Source organism: Acromyrmex echinatior, unplaced genomic scaffold, assembly GCF_024713525.1.
Source record: "Acromyrmex echinatior isolate Ae372 unplaced genomic scaffold, ASM2471352v2 Scaffold26, whole genome shotgun sequence".
NCBI lineage: Eukaryota > Metazoa > Arthropoda > Insecta > Hymenoptera > Formicidae > Acromyrmex > Acromyrmex echinatior.
The window spans coordinates 89,006-108,297 of NW_028259060.1; the positions used below are offsets into that span (position 1 = coordinate 89,006).

General features: G+C 35.8%; 1 protein-coding gene and 1 pseudogene across 1 annotated transcript in view; one reads left to right on the forward strand and one right to left on the reverse strand.

Moving 5' to 3' along the window:
- Positions 1-19,292, forward strand: part of LOC105152351 (lachesin) — a 73,098-nt gene that overhangs the window by 41,287 nt on the left and 12,519 nt on the right. The window contains exons 4-5 of the mRNA XM_087416493.1: positions 1,108-1,325; positions 2,503-2,578. Coding sequence (XP_087272619.1) covers positions 1,108-1,325; positions 2,503-2,578 — 294 coding nt within the window. The remainder of the gene's footprint in view (positions 1-1,107; positions 1,326-2,502; positions 2,579-19,292) is intronic.
- LOC147906487 (uncharacterized) lies at positions 10,614-18,808 on the reverse strand (annotated as a pseudogene).

A 19,292-nucleotide genomic window follows, 5' to 3' on the forward strand; every position in this document is an offset into this window, starting at 1 on the left:
ACCTCGAGGAAGTGTTATCATCAGGGCCGACAACAACGACAGAAGCTGTTCATCGAAATGGGATTACTTTTTTATTAAAGGACCGCATGATATGCATTTAGGATTCACGGCATATAGCAAAAATTAAGTCCATCTTTTTCCATGTTATGTTTATATAAAACTTTAAATATACTCTTCTTTCTCTCTCAACCCATATGAAAATGCATAGTTGTTCTTACACCCACTTTTTTCACATATAAAACATTTTTATTTTTTAAGTTATATTTAGAAGACATTAAAAACATATTATTGCAATCTTGACGTATTAACTAAAATTATGTGAAAAATAATTTCTATGTTTTAATATGTAATAGGTATATTTTAATGTTTTATAATATGATTAAATCATTATTTAATATAATTTCTTTTCAATAATTATTTTATTAAAATAATGATGGAGAAATTGAAATTGAAATTGAAGCTCTTCGATAAAAATTTTTATGAGAGAAAAAGAAATAATAAAAGAACTATTGCCAGAAGGCAATATTGGTGCGTAAACATTTATATCATGTATATTATGTATATAATTGTTTGTGTAATATTTCCATTTTGCTTCTATAATGATCGAAGAGATAATGGAAAATCGCAAAAAAGATCGAACATTTTAACACAAATATTTGCCCATCTATGTCCTGACGCTTTTTTCTCGTATAATCGAACAGATCGTTAGCAGACTGATAGTTAAGGCCACGTGCCACAATGTGTTTTGTTTTCTTTATTGGCCTTTCTATCATACAATCATCAATACCAATATTTAAGTAATAATGCCGTTAAAATTCATATATTCATAATTGGAAAATTTTTTTTATACTGACTTCGAGACTGATATAGCGGAGTGTGATTTGGGATATGTATATTCTGAGAAATAAATTCGTTTTGGAATGTCAAAAACTGAATTCTCGCAAAAAATTCGCAAACGTCTCGAGTCATCCCTTTGCAACGCGCTCGCAACCAAGCCGGTGAGCGAGATTTATAGACGCGGGGAAGAGATATCGATTGCGTAGGCCCATCGTGTATTGTTAGTAATTGGAACATTTATGAGCCAATCAATCACTTCTGCTGTTGCAGTCCCCCCTATGCTCTGGATACCGCACCAATTGGTCGGCGCGCCCCTGGGTTACTCCGTTATTCTGGAATGTTATACCGAGGCTCATCCGACTTCTTTGAATTACTGGGCGAGGGAGGACGGCCTAATGATTCACGAAAGCAGTAAATACAAGACTGTGTCGTTACCCGATAAGCCATCTTACAAGACGCATATGATGCTCACGATAAACGATATACAGGTGAGTGGAAGCATGCATCTTATCGATGATCAACAATTCCGTTTAGTTCTCAAATATGAAGCTCATTCAAAAATTCGTCGTATTTTCAGCCGTAGAAAAAAGATTTGCCGATTTGCGAAAAAAGACAAAAAAACAGATTTTTTTTTTAATTGAATGAGGCTTTATCATTAATGATATAAATCATTAATGATATAAAAATATCTTCATCTCTTTCAATATGTTATACGAAAATTAAGCGCTATTTTTTTTGCATGTTTAATAAATTAGAATTATACGTTAAAATGCAACATAATTGCTGTTAAAAAAAAACACATGACTTAATTATGTACACCGTGTTAAAATTCACGATTGGATAATAGTACCATATCGTAAATCACGATCGTTGCACACTGGCGATGAGCGCGACAGACGCGTAATAAAATACTCGTCCAGAGTACAAAATCTCATCTGCATACAAAATAAAAATGTATAATATACGGCTTTATATACGACATTATATGGTTAAATAGATATCACAATAATTTATCATTATTCAATAATAATGATATTAACATTTTAGAAGACGTGACTAATTTTCGTTTATTAATATAGTCAAATAAATAATCCAGCATCACTTTTTGTAATAATTCTTTTTTGTTTTCTTTTTCAAATGTTTTGTGTGTGTGTAGCACAATTCAAAATTTAGAAGAATAATAAAGATATCTGGATGATAATTGTCCGATTACGTAGTTATTTATTTATTTATTTATTTATTTATTTATTTACTGCGCATCGATAAAGAATTACAAAGTGAATAATGATGATTACAGTAATAGATGAGAAAATAAATAAAACGAATACACAAAATAAGGCATCAGCAGAAACTGCTGCTCTAACGTCTATTAGAAAAGAGAGAGAGCAATGAGTTTACAAAAGCAATGAGAACGAAACAAGAACAATTTGATAGATCGTTAATGCTTTCTTCTCGGTTAGGGGTTAAAAAAATATTTCGCATGATTCTATTTTCTATTAATTATAAAAAAGTAAATTTAACACAAAGTTATGATTATACAGAAAATGATAAAGTTTCGTTTTAAAATTTAAGTTGATAATTAATAAGAAATATTTTATTATATTTACTCCATTAAAATTTCTATGCATTTTAGAGAGTAATTTGCTCGCACCGGTTTACTTTCAGAGAGAAGACTACGGTAGCTACAAGTGCATCGCCAAGAATCCACGTGGAGAAACCGACGGGACGATTCGTCTGTACAGTAAGTGTCTCGTTTTGCCTGCATGCGCCCCGAGCCATCCCTTCAGTACCGTTTACCAAGGTAATGACGGTTCGTCGCGAGCTGTTTGGCGCGTTTATGTCGTGCTGTCATTCCCCGGTTGTTTACGAAGTCGACGAAGACGGTCGGTTCTCAACGAACTACGTAATTTCTACGGCACACCCGTTGACGGATACCGTGGTTTCTTCGGGCAACGCGCGTTCAAGTATACGGTTTGACACGGTTAAACTCCACGACGAACGCGCGCGCGTCACGCGATCTTCCTTCTAGACAAATATACCGACGTTAATTACCTCTACCTAATATTTGCCAACAGATCGCGATTCGCAGTGGCACTTTCCTTGAATTAAATCGCAACATTAGTTGGCTACAGTTTAACGCGGTTCTGTGTAAACACAAAAAAACAATTCTATGTACTACCGTTTAGAGTTTATTCTTGACTGGATCTCAATATTCCCACATTTTTAATATGACGCGCATATTTTTTTTCCCATTTTTTTTCTTCTCGATTCGTTAGTCCTCGCGTTATACGTTACCTTCGTCGTGTGCGAGGTGAGGGAATAAAATGCATACAATCAAGGATTTCATCTGCGGCTTACAGCTATGATAAAATTGGAGATATGGATGAAATATGGAGACGATTGTACGCATGTACGTATCTCGTGAAAAAGAGTATGAATCGGGACATGTAGAATCGAGCAAATAGAATCGATGGCGCTTACGAAAACGAATGCGGGATCACTCCATTAGTATGGATCGGTTTTTCGCATTAGCAATATTCAAATGAAGCGAACATTTAGCATAAAAGACTACGGATAAGAGAGAAGGTGGTGAAATGTAAACCTTTCGAGTTCGATGGAAAATAAAGGGCGAAAACGATTGTTTGATATATGTGAGGTATTTGATATATTTTTTCTTTCTTGCCGTCGGTCTCAGTACGAATCTCTGCAAGTAAATATTTAATAAACAAGAATTTTCTGGGATATTTAAATGATTTGCACATAAGAATAGTTACGCGAGAAATTGATATTTTTAGAAATAGAACTTCAGCATCATATGCTTTCTAGATATTTCTTAATTAATTGCACACCTAAAAATATTGTTTTAACCAAAACACTCTGCTTCTATTAAAATTGTAATTGATATTACTTTTAAGCATAGCTGTGCAAAAGTGGATAGTCGCAAAATTCGCGCGTGCCGTGCATACTATCCATGTTGTGGCACAGACAAAATTAAAATTTTTCGAAAGTTTTTTTTAGCTTTGCAGATAAATTTTCCTTGTTTTAAATGAAAAAAAAATCATTCTTTTTTTTTATTTACTGCAACAAAATTAACTACGATATACCACGATGGTGAATTATTGAGAAAAGCATTTTCACGACGGAATCCTATTCCGATCGGATGACTCGTTGGACTATTGGCGTGGCGCTAATGCTGAATTATTGGTATCCCCGAAAGGGATGCGGGATTAACCGCGTACTAAGAGTCATGTCTCGCAATCAAATGTGTTGTATATCGTTATATATTCTGCTTAAGACACGTAATAGCAACGTTTAAAATTAGAAATATTACCTCGCATCTACGATTGGTTGCATAAACGATTTTTATGATGCATTTATTAATTTTATATCGATGTAATATATAGCGATATGTGATGAATTTGAAGCGAAAGAAATGTAATAAAATATCTTCGATAATGAAATCTTAAAGTATTTAATAAATTAATCTTGAAATTTTATAAATTATTCTTTTAACAAAGATCAATATTCTTATCTTATGCGGAGAGACAAACAACAAATAACGAGAGGTACGCCCTTTTTCCGTCCATTTAAAATTGTCGATTTAGAATCGACTGTGACCATCCCATTGTTCCGTCTACGAGCAGGAGGATGAGAATACGAGGAAAAAGTCAGACCAGAAAGGAATTCGAATTTCTCGGAGCTTCTCCAAAGAGGAAGCGGAGAAATAACTTCGAAAAGGTCCCGCGAAGGCTTGGTGGAGATGCACGACGGTCCAGAGGAGAGAAGCAAACAAACCTACTTCGGTACAGTCAGTAACAACCGGCGGAAGTAACGGAGCCCTTCGCGTTCCTTGAAGAAGGTCGAGCCGGCTCGAAATTAAGTAGCGGCAGTTAGAGATATGTCAGACGAGTTTTATTAAGCGGCATAAAAAAAGAGATTTGTAGACTGACTGAAGGAAACGAGTGGAAGCAAGAGGAAAGGAGGGAGAAGAAGGATACCTTACTTCGTGGGGTAAGTCGTCCCGCGAAGCGAAGACGATTCCTCGGTTGCGGAACTCGTCTACAGCGGCAGTAAAGAATAGGGGAAACAGACAAGGGACCAAGATATGAATTTATTATTAAGAACCGCCTAAGGGGCAAAGTACCCTTGTTTCTTGATATCCAAGCGCATTTTGTGCTTGCGTCTTACCTCATTTTTACCCCCCTTGAGGCCCCTTTTTTCCTTCGCGACAGAGATCCGTTCTTCTCTTTTTTGCTCCACTTGAAAAAGCTCAAATTTCCTGGCTAATTTATTTCGCAGTCGAGTCAAACTGCTATTTGTAGCGGCGTTGAAGCGTGGGCTTAGCACGCAAAATGATGGGTAGAACGAGGAGCAAAACTTACGGCGTTCGCTTGGATAGTAACAATATCGTATTCATTCGACTCCTCCTTCGTCTCCCTCTACCGCATACTCTCCCCTTGTGATTTCCTTAACCCGAGCGTCGTATACATAATGCAACGTCCACCCCTGCCGCATCCACCCCGCCAGTTCAACCGCTCTGTGTCGCTGCTAAGACGCGGATTTAATAAACGGCCGTTACGCGGCTGCTTTGTCGGCGTCCATAATGTCATTTTTCACTCACCTTAATTCGGACATGCTTGCTTATGCATGGAACATTATCCCTTAACATGGCATCTGTCAAGAAAACGGTGTAACACTAAATTAGTGTAAATAACGTAATACTTAAATAGATAACATTGCAACATTTTTTTGAATCAGTTGATAGTTATCATTTTTTGTTATTTCATGAAATCGTTGTCTTACTTTAAAAGTGAAATTCAACTTAAAAAATTACACTCTAAATTTCTTGCAGTGAAATCTCATTCCAAGAGAGTGAAAATGCAATCACTTTTGAAAAAAAGTGAAAATGTTTCACTTCTTGAAAAATAATAACAATTTTCATAAGATTTCACTTCTTTTGAAGTGAAAATTCACTCTGTAGTGAAAGTTGACACTCTTTTTGAGATTTCATTATAAAAAATTTAGAATGTAAATTTCTCACACAGAAAAGAGAAAAAATTATTTTTCAACTTAACAAAAAATGATTGATTAATCAAATTATTTTAACAAAAAATATATATTTTTAATCAGAAGGGTATCCATTTTTTCAAAAGAATTCATTTTTATTTCACAATTCTTAAAAAATTATTTATTGACTAAAAAATTGTAACTATTTTTATGAAGTTAAATTAGTTCAATTTTGATAATTGATGATGTTTACTTAATTTATTCATAGTAAATATCTCGAAAATTATATATTTTTTTTAGTTGTTTTACTTTTGAAATTAGGAAGCAATATATGTATTAAATAATAAGTTACTTTTCTGTTTATATGAGCTTAAAATATATTGCAACATTATATTTTATTTATCACTTTATCATAATTATTTGATTGTTTCTATCAAAAGTCAATTAAATTAATTAATCAATGTATATATGTATGAAATTTGATTTTATTAGTTTATCTTTTTTTGACGAGGTCACATTATTTTACCGATTGATGTATACATTCCCAAAGCCGCATTTTTACATCTGACAAATCTTTGATGTCATAAAACATTTTCGGAAGACAATTATAATGCGACTCGCGACAGTAAAAATCCCTTAACGCTTAACAAGCTCTTGATGAAATTCTTGCAAACGGAAAACTTCTCGTTGTACTCAAATTCCTTCTGCAAATCCATACTGAGTTGTCGGACTTTGAAAACTTTCGCGGTCGCGTGGTATCGTGGCTCGCAAAGTTCTACGAGCTTTTCATTTGGATTTGAGAATTTCACTAACGAATTCTTCAGCGTAAGATGCAAACGAAGTCGTGGCCCAGCGTGACTTTGATAAATTTGTTGTGAAACTCTTTCTGCACATGCATTCCGGACGCTGCTAACGCAGCGGCACTTAGCAATTTTGTCATCGGAGTTGCACGGAGGAACGAATTTCACCGAAAATCTCGTTTAGATTTTGAAACGTTGCCGGCAAGCATTTTCTCGCTGATATTCACGCAGATAGTATCTCCCCACGAGAAGTTATATTCTTAACTTATCCTCCGAAGAAATATTCATTTCTAGATTTTCAGCTACATTGATATTCCTATTTCTTGAACAATTTTGGAATATCATGAATATATCATGAATTACATCTCATGAGAACTGTCTTATTATTGTCAATCATGCAATTACTACGACATTATTGCAATTAAACGCTTTTGGAGATTTTCAGTAAGACATAGTATTTGAATTATCGTTATTCAAGTAACATTTTTATAACAAGTCCATGAAAAAAACTAAAATAAAAACAAAATTTAAAATTTTGTAATAAAACAATTTTTTAACAATTATAATGCTGCTTGCTTGCACTCTTGCAAAAAAGTGGCACAATAAAAATTCAAATTGTCCAAGAAAGAAGAAAGAAAAAACTTGTATATTTTAAAATTAATTATTTATTACAGTGATATTAAACATAACTTAAGTTATTCAAATTGTTTGTTTCAAGTTCTCTAGAATAAATAATGCAGATATTAATATTTATAATGTTGCTATCGCCTAAAAATTACAAAATTTTGATTTGTTATTTTTCTTGAAAAGTATTTGAAATCAACTATATTATTTTTCAAAGTTAAGGTATTTAAAACACAATCCATATATATTAATAATAAAAAATTCGAAAAATTGTAACGTCGTGTCATTCTTCTTCTTGTGAGATGCGATACGTAGCATTTTACTTATAATATTAAACTTATACTGATATTTGTTTCATATAATAAGTATATTGTTTTGTTCATTGATTTATAATGAAAGGTGATAGTAACGCAAAATCTTGAAATTATATCGTGACCTATATAGATTTAAAACTACAATTTTCCTCTCTGTAAAATGGGTCTTGCAGTATAATTTACAATAGAAATCACGTGAGATTTCACGTCGAAGAACTCGTTGAATTCTTCATCTCGAGAGGCGAGCGAACATAACTGTTTGTTCCGTGGGCACTTTTGGACGGCGCGATATCACGAAGTTCTCTATTACCTCGGCCGCTTTAATTATGAATTGATCAGACTTCTGCGAACTTGGCAGACACAAAACGGGACGTCCCACCGATGGCACACCTTTCTATAACTTCGTCAACGCATGGAGGCGTAAAAATTTTGTACCGAGTTGTATGGAGACTCGCTGTCTACCTTCGGGGCATGAGTTCGTACCGCACGGCCGAAACTTTAACGTGGAAAGCCTCGGGGTCGTTTCGAAACTTTTGTCCTCCTCGTTGAGTCGCGATTCTTAGTAACCCCCGATTCAATAAATTATTTATGATGCAATGGACGAGCAATCTTACACCCCCGTTCACTATACTTGAGGTACGAAACTGCGCTTTAGTAACGCTGTAGTACCGTAACTTTGTCGATATTCTTTCCATCAATACTAATATGTTGATATGTGCATGCGGTTTTTTTTCTTTTTTACCAGAAAAATATTTAGTAAATTTAAAATGAACGTTTAGTGAAACATAATCCATTATTTCATGGAGTTTGTAGAGTCAAAATTTTTCGAGATCTATAAATTGAACTTTAAAACATGAGATACGCATTAAAAATAATCTTTATTCCGAAATGTGGAGATAATGATTACAAAAGAAATGTTTCGAGCGTGTAACGGTGTGATATACATCGTGTAACCTAAATGACTTCATTTACGCAAGAGATTAGAACAGAAAAATAATTTCACGTTATCATATCGTACTAATGTTGCATAATCGGAATAATGTGCACCGTTGTTGAGGTAGGTACGGCACATTCTCTCTAGCTGTGTGCTCTGAAAATTGAGAGTCTATTTTTAATGGGTGCATTTCTCGTACATGTGTGAAATAATTATGGACAGCGACCTTGTTACCCAAATTCGTTACATGTGCTTCATTTTGATTGCAGAATAAAAAAAAGATAGTCACGCGCTTACGATGTAGCTTTCGAACTCTATAGATATAAATTGTCATTCACAATAGAAAGGCTTTGGTCGTAAAACTAGATCAAAATCTATTAGTGTTATTCTCGAACGATTTTCCACATTCCCGGAGTGATTATGAATATTCATAGCAGCTTTTGTCTGTGACGTATTTTTGAAAGTGAGAAGATCTTAGAGCGCCGGTGAAGAGGTAATTAACTTCACGCCTCGATGCCAGCTTGACGGAAAGAGTTGCCGTTTCCCAACACATTTTTGTCTCTTTACTGTGCAAATTTCACGTGGCGTATTTTTAATGGTCACACGGTTGAATTAATTGCGGAGTAGCGGACACTGCTTCGTTACTTCCTGAAAGGTAAATTCGTTAAATGTCTCGTTCTCTCGCCGTACACGCGGACAATATGCGTGCACGTATTTGCGTATGTATGAGCGTGGAAGCGGGCGACAAGTACTTTTTATGAGAGACCGTTCTAGATTTACCGTCGTGCAAACCTGCCGCGAAAATAGGTCAGCGGAAAAATCGGCGGGGAATATCTTCGGGAAACAATTGCCTTGAATGTAACCAATACGTATTTAGTTGTGTTTGATGTATATTTTTCTGTTTGTTAAGCTATCATTGTTTCTGATATCTGGACTGCACATTGTTTTTATGTTCATTATTCTAGCTTTTGCAATATAAAAAGTTTAATGCATATTTGTATATCTTCGATTAAATTTTTTTTCAAGAAGAAAGATTGACACACGCACCTCCCCCCCCACACACACACACACACACACACACCACACACACACACATACACATACACACACACGCACGCACGCACGCACGCACGCACGCACGCACGCACACACACACACGCACGCACGCACGCACGCACGCACGCACGCACGCACGCACGCACGCACGCACGCACGCACGCACGCACGCACGCACGCACGCACGCACGCACGCACACACGCACGCACGCACGCACGCACGCACGCACGCACGCACACACATCTTTAGCGATCAAAATATTGCTAAGATTAATTTGTTACAATTATACAGTACAGCATGATTAATTTCTATAATTTTAGAATGCTAAAAATTAATACTTAATATGTATATCTAAAAATTAGAGGTGTAATATATTTCACATTTTATTAAATATAAAAGAATTCATGCTCTAATAGACGTAAGCTCCTTTCAAAGCGTTTTGACAACCACAAAAAAATGTTTTTAAAAAAATGTTTTTAAAAAAATGTTTTAAAAAAATGTTTAAAAAAAATGTTTAACTTGACGGAAAACTATTGATTAATGAAATAATGCCGGTAAAAGAAAATATTCACGATTAAATGTCATTTTTGTCATTTTTGTTTTACAATCCTTAAAAACCTATTTTTTGAATTGCGACAATTTTGACAATTCTTTAAATGAAATTAAGTCAATTCACTTCTGATTGATAGCGTAATGTTTGCTTAACTCAATCATGGTAATTATCTACTTGAAAATCACAATTTTCGGGTTGGGTTATTATTTTTTAAATAAGCCTAGGCAATGGTATCATATTTGATTCATAGACGAAAGAAAACCAATCTATTGTAATATTCTGTATCACGTTAATTTTATAATTTATAATTTTAATAATCGAAAAAGTACTCGCTAATTTTCTGCTTTCATGGTTAAGTTACGTGTTAATTCGGCGTTAGAATGATATTCATAAATAATCAAGATTTTATTAAATGTACATTTTTGACAATATTATCACTGGGTAAATTAAACAGAATATAGGAAAAACAAATTAACGATGAGAAAACGACAACTTAGGTTCTTCTATTGCAACCAGTTCTACCTAAAGCTAATACCTATAAAAGCCGCTCCAAACGGCCAAAACTCATCAATCTAGGGATTCTGTCTGCGACTTTTATCAGTCGTGCGCACCGCCAACGAATGTGCTCCGGGGATAATGAAAGAAAAAGTGTCGCCGCCCATGTCAAGCTTTAATTGTCATCCTTTATTGGATGGTCACTCGTTGTCACGTCAAGACAGTTGCGGCGTGTAAGCTCACAATCAGATACTCTGGCACGCGTCTGTGTCTCTCTTTTCCTCTCCCCCTTCACATTTCTTTTTCAGCTTCCACTTTCCACTTCGTCGTTCTCGTCGTGCCTCTCGCCGGCATCACTGGGGGATATCTCTGAGAAAGAGATAGACGCCAGATGAAAGAGCGATAGAGAGTCGCTTGTATAATTCATAGGACCACCCGGCGTTCGTGGTCGATGGATCAACCCCGGTCATGCCACTACGCCTCTTCGTTTTCCCCTCCTTCGTCGGGACTCCCTGCGATAGTAGTAACCCCCGCAGCATCTCAATGCTGACCGACCAGCAGATTAGCCCAAGGAAATTGCCAAACTTCTCTTCGCTCCGGCAGGAAAGTCGATTCCGAAAGTCGTTCCTCAAACGGCCAGTAACGTCTGTTGGGCGACTATGCCCTCCCTCCGGCGTCTGTCTCTTAAACAAACTAATGCGCTTTAACTTCGTCTCACTCTCTGCCGATGGGCTTTACGCGGGGGGGTCTCCTTTTGCGTTTGTGCGAGTACTAATTCGGCTAGGAAGACTCTCGGTGCCAAGACCGAAGGAACAAACAATAATACTCGATTTGTGAGACGGGAGTATAAATCGTTCGTCGAAAGTTTCTACACTAATTTCATAATATTCGAGCACTTCTTGTAATAACATACTCAGTAATGTAATATTCGGGTCGATCTTCTTCTCGATTGTCGATTTAAAAATTTAATGAAGACAAGCATTGAGATAATTATAATATTAGATAATTATAATCTAAAAATTTAGTCAACGATTAAAAACATGTTTGTTGTTTTTCACTAACAATCAGATTCCGATCTTGTGTAATAAAGTGTTCCACAAGCGTATTTAATTTGGTTAATGAGATATGTAAAGTATACAATTAATGCATAAACGACTCGATTATATCAGTTGTATTGCCGCGAAATTGCCTTCACGCTCATTTAATGGTACAAGCTTCCAATTACCAGTAACATTGGCAACGGCGAAAGTAAGCAAGCGGAAGATGAAACGCCAAGATGGTAAAAGAGCTGCCTCAATCGGCGTCGAACAGTTCGACGAATGGAAATGTATATATCTACGTACGGTAATGCGATTAAAGAGGGAGATCTAGGAAAACGCGGGAGACTAGGAGAAAAGGAAAGAAAGAGGAGCAGAGAGAGAGAGAGAGAGAGAGAGAGAGAGAGAGAGATGGAATGCGCGTTAAAAAGAAAATCCCCGAGAAGGAGAAGAAAATATTTCCATAAAATCCGCGGAGACGATGCCTTCGAGGGAAAGCCAATGTTAGTTCTCGTTCGGTGGATTCGCCGGAATCCGAAATCCGTCCTTGCGGTTTGTCGCTGCCGAGTCTCAGACGTCAACGCGATTTCATCCCGCCGTAAAATATATAACTTCTCGATAAACCCACCTCGAGAGGAGTATTCCGCAAGTACCGCGAGCTTGTCTTTCGAAAACTTCAAGATTATAACGACACGTCGACTGATGAATTTCTGGCCGTCTGTATTTACGTTTATTAACACATTATTGTAGTAAAATTATTGTTAATTCGCATTTTCAGAATGATATTAAGAACGCAATGATATTTACTCGTATATAAAGCTTGCCAAAACATTATTGAATCTGAACAGCGTAAGCAAAGAAACTCTGACTGCTTAGGTCTGGTCTAGATGAATAGCGATCTAGTAGTTAAATCAGCCATCTCACCGACGTACTTCATTAAAGTCAGCGTTCCGTTTACGCTCTTGCCGATTACGCTACGTGTTGCGCGAGTCTTCGTTCACGACAGGATCAGCCCTGAGGCTGGTGTCGAAAGCAGATAATATGGATAGGAAACTCAGACAATAATAATCCTCGATACGCGCGGGTAGAACTCTCGCAATTATTACGAAGGGGGACGGTTGCTTAACTGAAGTAATTCCGTCAAATTACTTGAATTTCAATTAAAATGAATTAAAACTGAATTAAAAAGAATAATACAAATGAAAAAGAATAATACAGATAATTGTATGATAGAACGTACACGTGATGATGCACCTCAGTGCTTAAAAATTTTACGTTTAAAACAAATCTAAAACAAGAATAAATCTTATAAGAACTTTAGGAATTCGTTTTAAATCTGTATTTAATGGAACTTATTGTTAGATTTTTACAAAGAATATTTCATTATTTACGAAGATTAATGTATTTTTTGAGATTGTATCAATTTAAAGATAATTACGAAATAACAGATCAATAACAATTATAATAATAACAACACGAAACTCACATAGCAATAAGCAATAAACCGATATAATTTATTTGTAATGTAAATAACCTCTAACGAATGAGACTTCAGGCGTTTTCTTTTCTGTTTTACTTCGAACACACGCGCCATGGGGAAAAATTATTGGGAAACTAGTTTCTTGGACGTTAATTATATTAAATCAAACTCTTTACTGATTGCTGCAATTCGAACGGACATTCGGCTCCCACGTGCATGCGCATTGGAATTTCAGTCAGGGCATGAAGAAAATTTACACATATAACTTATTAAAATACTTACATACCAAATCAGACTTTGAAAATTTTGAGCGAATTTTCTTACGAATGACGTATCGCTAATGAGCGTTTAACTTTTCGTCGTAAAAATGACTTTTTTATAATTCAATTCACTTGCCAAAATTTAGGGCGGGAGTGGGAAGCACTTCCTGTCCTTGCATCATCCATGTGCATCAGGTTCGTGAATACAACGGCATGTATTTAGTAGTCGCACAGAGAGAATCAGGAAGCCGGAAATGACAGTGGCTGGAATCCGAGGTGGCAGACGAGTAACGTATCGAAAGCCAAAGGAGAGAGAAAGGGCCACGAGGTATCGCCATAAGGGAGACTCGCTGACGGCGGTAAGATTGATTGGAGTCACGGGATGGAAAATTAACGGTCTAGCCCGAATGGTCCAGGGTTGGGCAAAAGGTGCAGGAAGACGCCGCAGTCGAGGTATGGCGCCGTGACAGCCGCCGCATACTAATTCCCCATCTCCCACACCCTTCCTTCCTCGGTCTGTCTTTCTCTCGTACTCCTTCACTATCTGTCTTTCTTCATTTCTCTCCCGCTATTCTCGCTCTCCTCGTCATCCCGGCATCTACGAGCTGTTTTAGCCACCCTTAACCGCGCGCATCCACGCCCTCCCGCTCGACCGCTCCGCAAGGAAATGCCTTCCGGCGGACACCATTGGCTACTTTATCGAGATCACCGTTTGAAAATACGGTCCCGAACAAAGGTAGTTCTGATAGAATTATAACTACGTTATACAGCCACCATAACCCTTTCTGATCGTTACGGTTTTCTGATCCTATCAACTTGAGATCCGACAAAACGCAGGAATCCCCTATCGTGAAAAGATCTCACGGAGATGTCAAGAGAAAACTGACATACACAATATCTTTTACATTGTTTTGTCACGTGTGGAACATGCGGCAACACGTCGATAAGAAGCCAAGATACTCTTCCAACCAGCGACATTGATAATCCCATGGGATATCAACGCGGATCGTCACAACATCCGCCCTGAGACTCACTCGGTTGGCGCGTTAATGGATCGATGCGTCACAAGGCGCGTTAATGTGACGAGCTATAGGTCGGTAATTATCAAAGAGGGCTTTGACTTCGTGTTTACGAAGGGGCAGGGGTCGATGGGGATCGAAGATGTATCAGCCGAAGGTCTGCTAATACGACCTGTATATCTACTTCTCCAATCGCTAATTGAATCAAATGGCCGAACATCTTCGATCGATATGTTAGTGAGAGATTTCGTCGCGAGTAATTACAGACGTGTAGCGGCAGCTGCTGACAAAAGCGGGTCAGCGCGCCCGCTACTACCATTGTTTCATGGAATTAGGTTACGCGATCGTAACCCGACGAAGCCTGGCAATTTCCTGCTTGTCGTGCTGCACCGAGATTCGATGACGCCTACGGCAAATTATTTCCTACGTATCTGTCGTCGATTTAGTTAATGATCGCGGTCCGACCGCAATAATGGCAGCATTGACAATTGGTGGCCATCGGGCTGGTCGCCTAACGCCTAACGCATATCGTAAACGATTTACAATTCAGACCGTGTGTAATTTAATTACACCGTGCTGCGATACGTGAGATAAAGAATGTACGATACGGTACGAATTACGAGATCCGAAAAGTTCGGGTCGTTTATCGAAAGTTATCGTCTCTTATTATCGTCTCTTTGACTAATTCGGAATTGATCATAAAGGTATCGAAAAATTGAAATAATTTTTAATGAATTAATGATTAAAAATATAAGAAACCTTTGATAAACTCTTAAGAAATCATGAGAAAAACAAATAAGAGAGAACGGAACAAAATTATATTCTTTAATTAATTTCAAATGAATATTAAAATATAATTTAACCTATTTTCAAATAAGGTTAGAGAATTAAAAAAGATAAATGATGATCGCACTTGATGTTTTTATATTAAAAAATGTTGTTAAAATAAACTTAAAAAATTTCTAAATAGTTTTTCTTCTGAAGTAACTTGTATTTTAAAATTGTTATTCCAGATATCACATGTTTAAAGATATCTTTATAATCGATATTCATAGTCGATTCTTATATTTAAGATTGTCTTAAATACAGTTTTAAGATATCATAAACCAATCGCAGAGCCGTATTAGCATCTTGAAATATTATTTAAGACGGTTTTAAAATAAGAACCGACTATAAATATCGGACTATAAGTATCTTAGACCGATGCACATTATATGGAATATATTGCAAATTTTAATTCAAACTTTACTTTTAAAAGCTCGTTTTTCTAATTTGATATTTCATTAAAAACCAATAATTGTCATTATTATTTAATTTTCATTTTTCTAACATATCTTATCCCCCGTGAATAAACTTTGATACTTTAAACTTGCATACTTTGATGTACATATTTAATATTTTACAAATAGATTCCTTTTGATTATTAACATTGGTTTCCTAATTGTATGTAATTTATACAGTGCTAAGATACGCTAACAAAATTACTCGCTTAGTGAATAACATTTACATTAGACATCTGAACGTCTTGCGTATACTCATTGCACGATGCAAGGAGAAATTAGATGGAAGGCAAATGAACGAACGGGAAAGGGAGAAACAGATCGTTTAGTGATGTACCAATGAAAAGGGATGATGCTATTAAACTAATTAAGACATCTTAAGATTTTAATGAGTTCTCTTGGCACACTGACTACGTTAATTGCTTTTAAATCGATGCATTTTTGGATGGATAATTTTTAGGACGTATAAATTTTACAAATAGTAAAAATCGCACGATATATTTCTTTTCTATATCTTTACTGAATTTTACTTACTGGATTTTTCTACGACAAAATTAAAGTGTATCTTTATATTTATATCGGCATCTGAACATTTTTTTTTACTCACGGTAAATTTTCTTAATAATTTTTAATAATTGCATTGAGAAAAAAATGTTACCTTGACTAAATGTTTGTAGATTGCGATTATTTTAAAGCGATTATATAAATAGTTCGATTATTTATATATTTAAACATACGCAAGTTATGTCAACATATTATTTGTTTGAATTAATAAACATTTGTTTAAATTAACAAATATTTGCTTGAGCCATTTTGCGTAACCATTACATTTAGTTAAATCAACTAATATTTTTTTGAAACAGCAACTTTTTTCTTTCAGTGTAATTATTGATCAATGAATCTTTCTTGCAAAGTTGCAACAATCTAACTCTGAATTAAATTTTAATTAGGTTGGCAATTAAATTTCTAGACTGTAGTATGCTACAAATGCATATTAATTGGGCATAATGAAAAAGCTGATTCGTCGGCAGAGGTCAGCACGTTAACTGGTCCAATCATCAATCAGCTCAGTGAAGCTAAATGGTCAGGACAACGGGTTTTAATATCTCCTGAGGAAAATAAAAGTTAGCGCGATAAATCAAAGGTGAAAAGTCGCTGCCTTACTTTCTCTCTCTTTTCCTCTTGCCCTTTTTTCTTCTTGTCCCTCTTTTCTCTCTATCGTTCTCTTCTCTCTTACTTTCTTCTACCTTCTCGCTTTTTCCTCATTGCGCTCTCAGCTTTAATCTCTTTGCCTTCCATCAGTGACTTGCAAAAATGATAAATGAATTTCATCCACCGTGCGTGCCATATTTATATCTATAAAACTGGATAGTAGCCTCATAATAACCACAATGACGAACGATGACAATTTTGATGGCAACAATCATAATTTGTTTGCACAGATATTGAAATATTGATCTTTATATGCGGAGAAGCTTATAAACGACAATGACAATCGCAAATTCAGTGTCTCGCCATCCAATTTTCGATGATATAAATTTTATTGATTTACATTCGCACTCCATCTCGTGCGTGTGTACGGTGACAAACGTCGCGAGATAAAGTTGCACGTCGACGTATCGTTGTAATTTTTGCGGCAAACATTGCCACTCGAACAAGTAAAACGGGGCCGGGGGTTGAAAGTCATTTAGGTATTATCTTACGGAAAAGACGACAGGGGCTACATATTTGCATTACGTTCGCGTGTGTAAACACGTCTGCTGAGGCGCATACTTTGTCATCCTATCCTATTTACCTTGGGGAGAACGCACCTCCACAACGTGCATCGCGTGCACCCTCTCTACAACCTTGTCGCTTAGTAATCGCTCAGGTGCTTGTGACAAATAGCAATGACCTCTTTTGCTGTGGACACATCCTCTATATCGAGGCTATCAATAGATATTAAATTATGCCTCTTCAAACTTATGCCATAGAACTGAAAAAAATAATCGTACGGAACTTTGTAGGATAAATAATTTATTTAATTCCATGAACGCGGATATTTAATGTAGCATTTGTGTTCATATTGATATTAAGAGAACATATTTCTCACGCAAAATCTGGCCTTTAATCCTTTTATTCCGTATTTTGCTTTTTTTCTCGAATACACATGAATTGAAATGTATGATAATATGTTCAACAGGACTTTACTTTTCATATCGTGCAAAAATTTAATTAGAAATAGAAAGTTAAAAATACTTATAGTAAGGGGAATTACGTACACGGGGTAAAAAAAAACGTGAACGATACTCTATTGCAGTATATAAGAGTAGTAATAATCTCTCATTTCTCGCATCCAGTGGTAGTCCGGTATACTTAGTGCCGCACTGTACGTGATAGAATGTAAATGTTGTTAAATAACAACACATATTTTAAGGAAAAAATTAAATGAAACTTACGATCATTTGAATTATAAAAGTTTTTACTTAAAGAATATTGGCTTTAAACTAATATTTAATATTTATATATTATTTATGTAAACTACTAAGTTGAAATAAAAACACAAAAACTGATTCATCATTAACTCTTGTGGTAACGGATAATTCTAAAGAGTTTTGTTTTTTTTTTTAAACGTTTTTCTATCGTATGTTTTTTTCATAGGCAGATATGTTTATTTCATATTTTATAGTTTATACTGATATAATAATGAATGTTAATTATTGTAATTTAAAGCCAAATTTTAATTATAAATAAACGTCGGAGTTATATTATACAATTTTTCCCTAGGTGTTCGCAATTCCCCTACTCTTCCTGAATGTCTATAAAAAGATATCGTTGCACATAAAAGAATAAAAAATGGACTAATAGCATAATTAAAGTAAATTTTCTAGCAGTAGGATTAGATAAAATAATTATATAATACTGCTAATGCAGTATGTCGATACATACATCCAGCGATGAGCGTATATTATACAATTATAACAAAGTTGCCAAGACTAACTAATTTCAATTAATATCATATCCTGTAAAATTTTTAGCTGAAATTTCTGCAGTAAGGACGTCCAGCCGCGGACAGTTGCAGCCGGTAATAAATCCCGTCGACGACGCATTCGCTAAAGACAAATGATGAAATTACGAATAATTATTCAGGTATATATACCCAGATAAGTTACGCGTAGAGGCGCGTGTAGGGTGGAAGGCACGGATGTCGGTAGTACCAGAGTAAAATATGATGTAGAGTTTGGCCGGTTTGGCCAGCGTTACAGCGGCTAATACGTTCCGGGAGAGAAGTTAGTAACAGGTGGCGCGATCCATAATATTGCGCAGTGTAGAATTTACCCAATCTGGAAAGACAAAAGTATTTTGTCTGGTTGCGTGTAAATATGTATGTACATATAGGTATAACACGTAATTCTACATGGTTTGTTTTCATTTTAATTCCATATTTGTTTTATGTAATTTCTCGAATTACTCCAAAAAATAAATGACAGTTCAAAATAATGAATATTCTCGTACCTTAGATCCACGTAAAAAATATAAGCAGTCGCGAGACAAGCTGGTAACAATAGGAATAAAAACAAAAAGAAATACGCGAGCGTACCATAGATTGGAATCG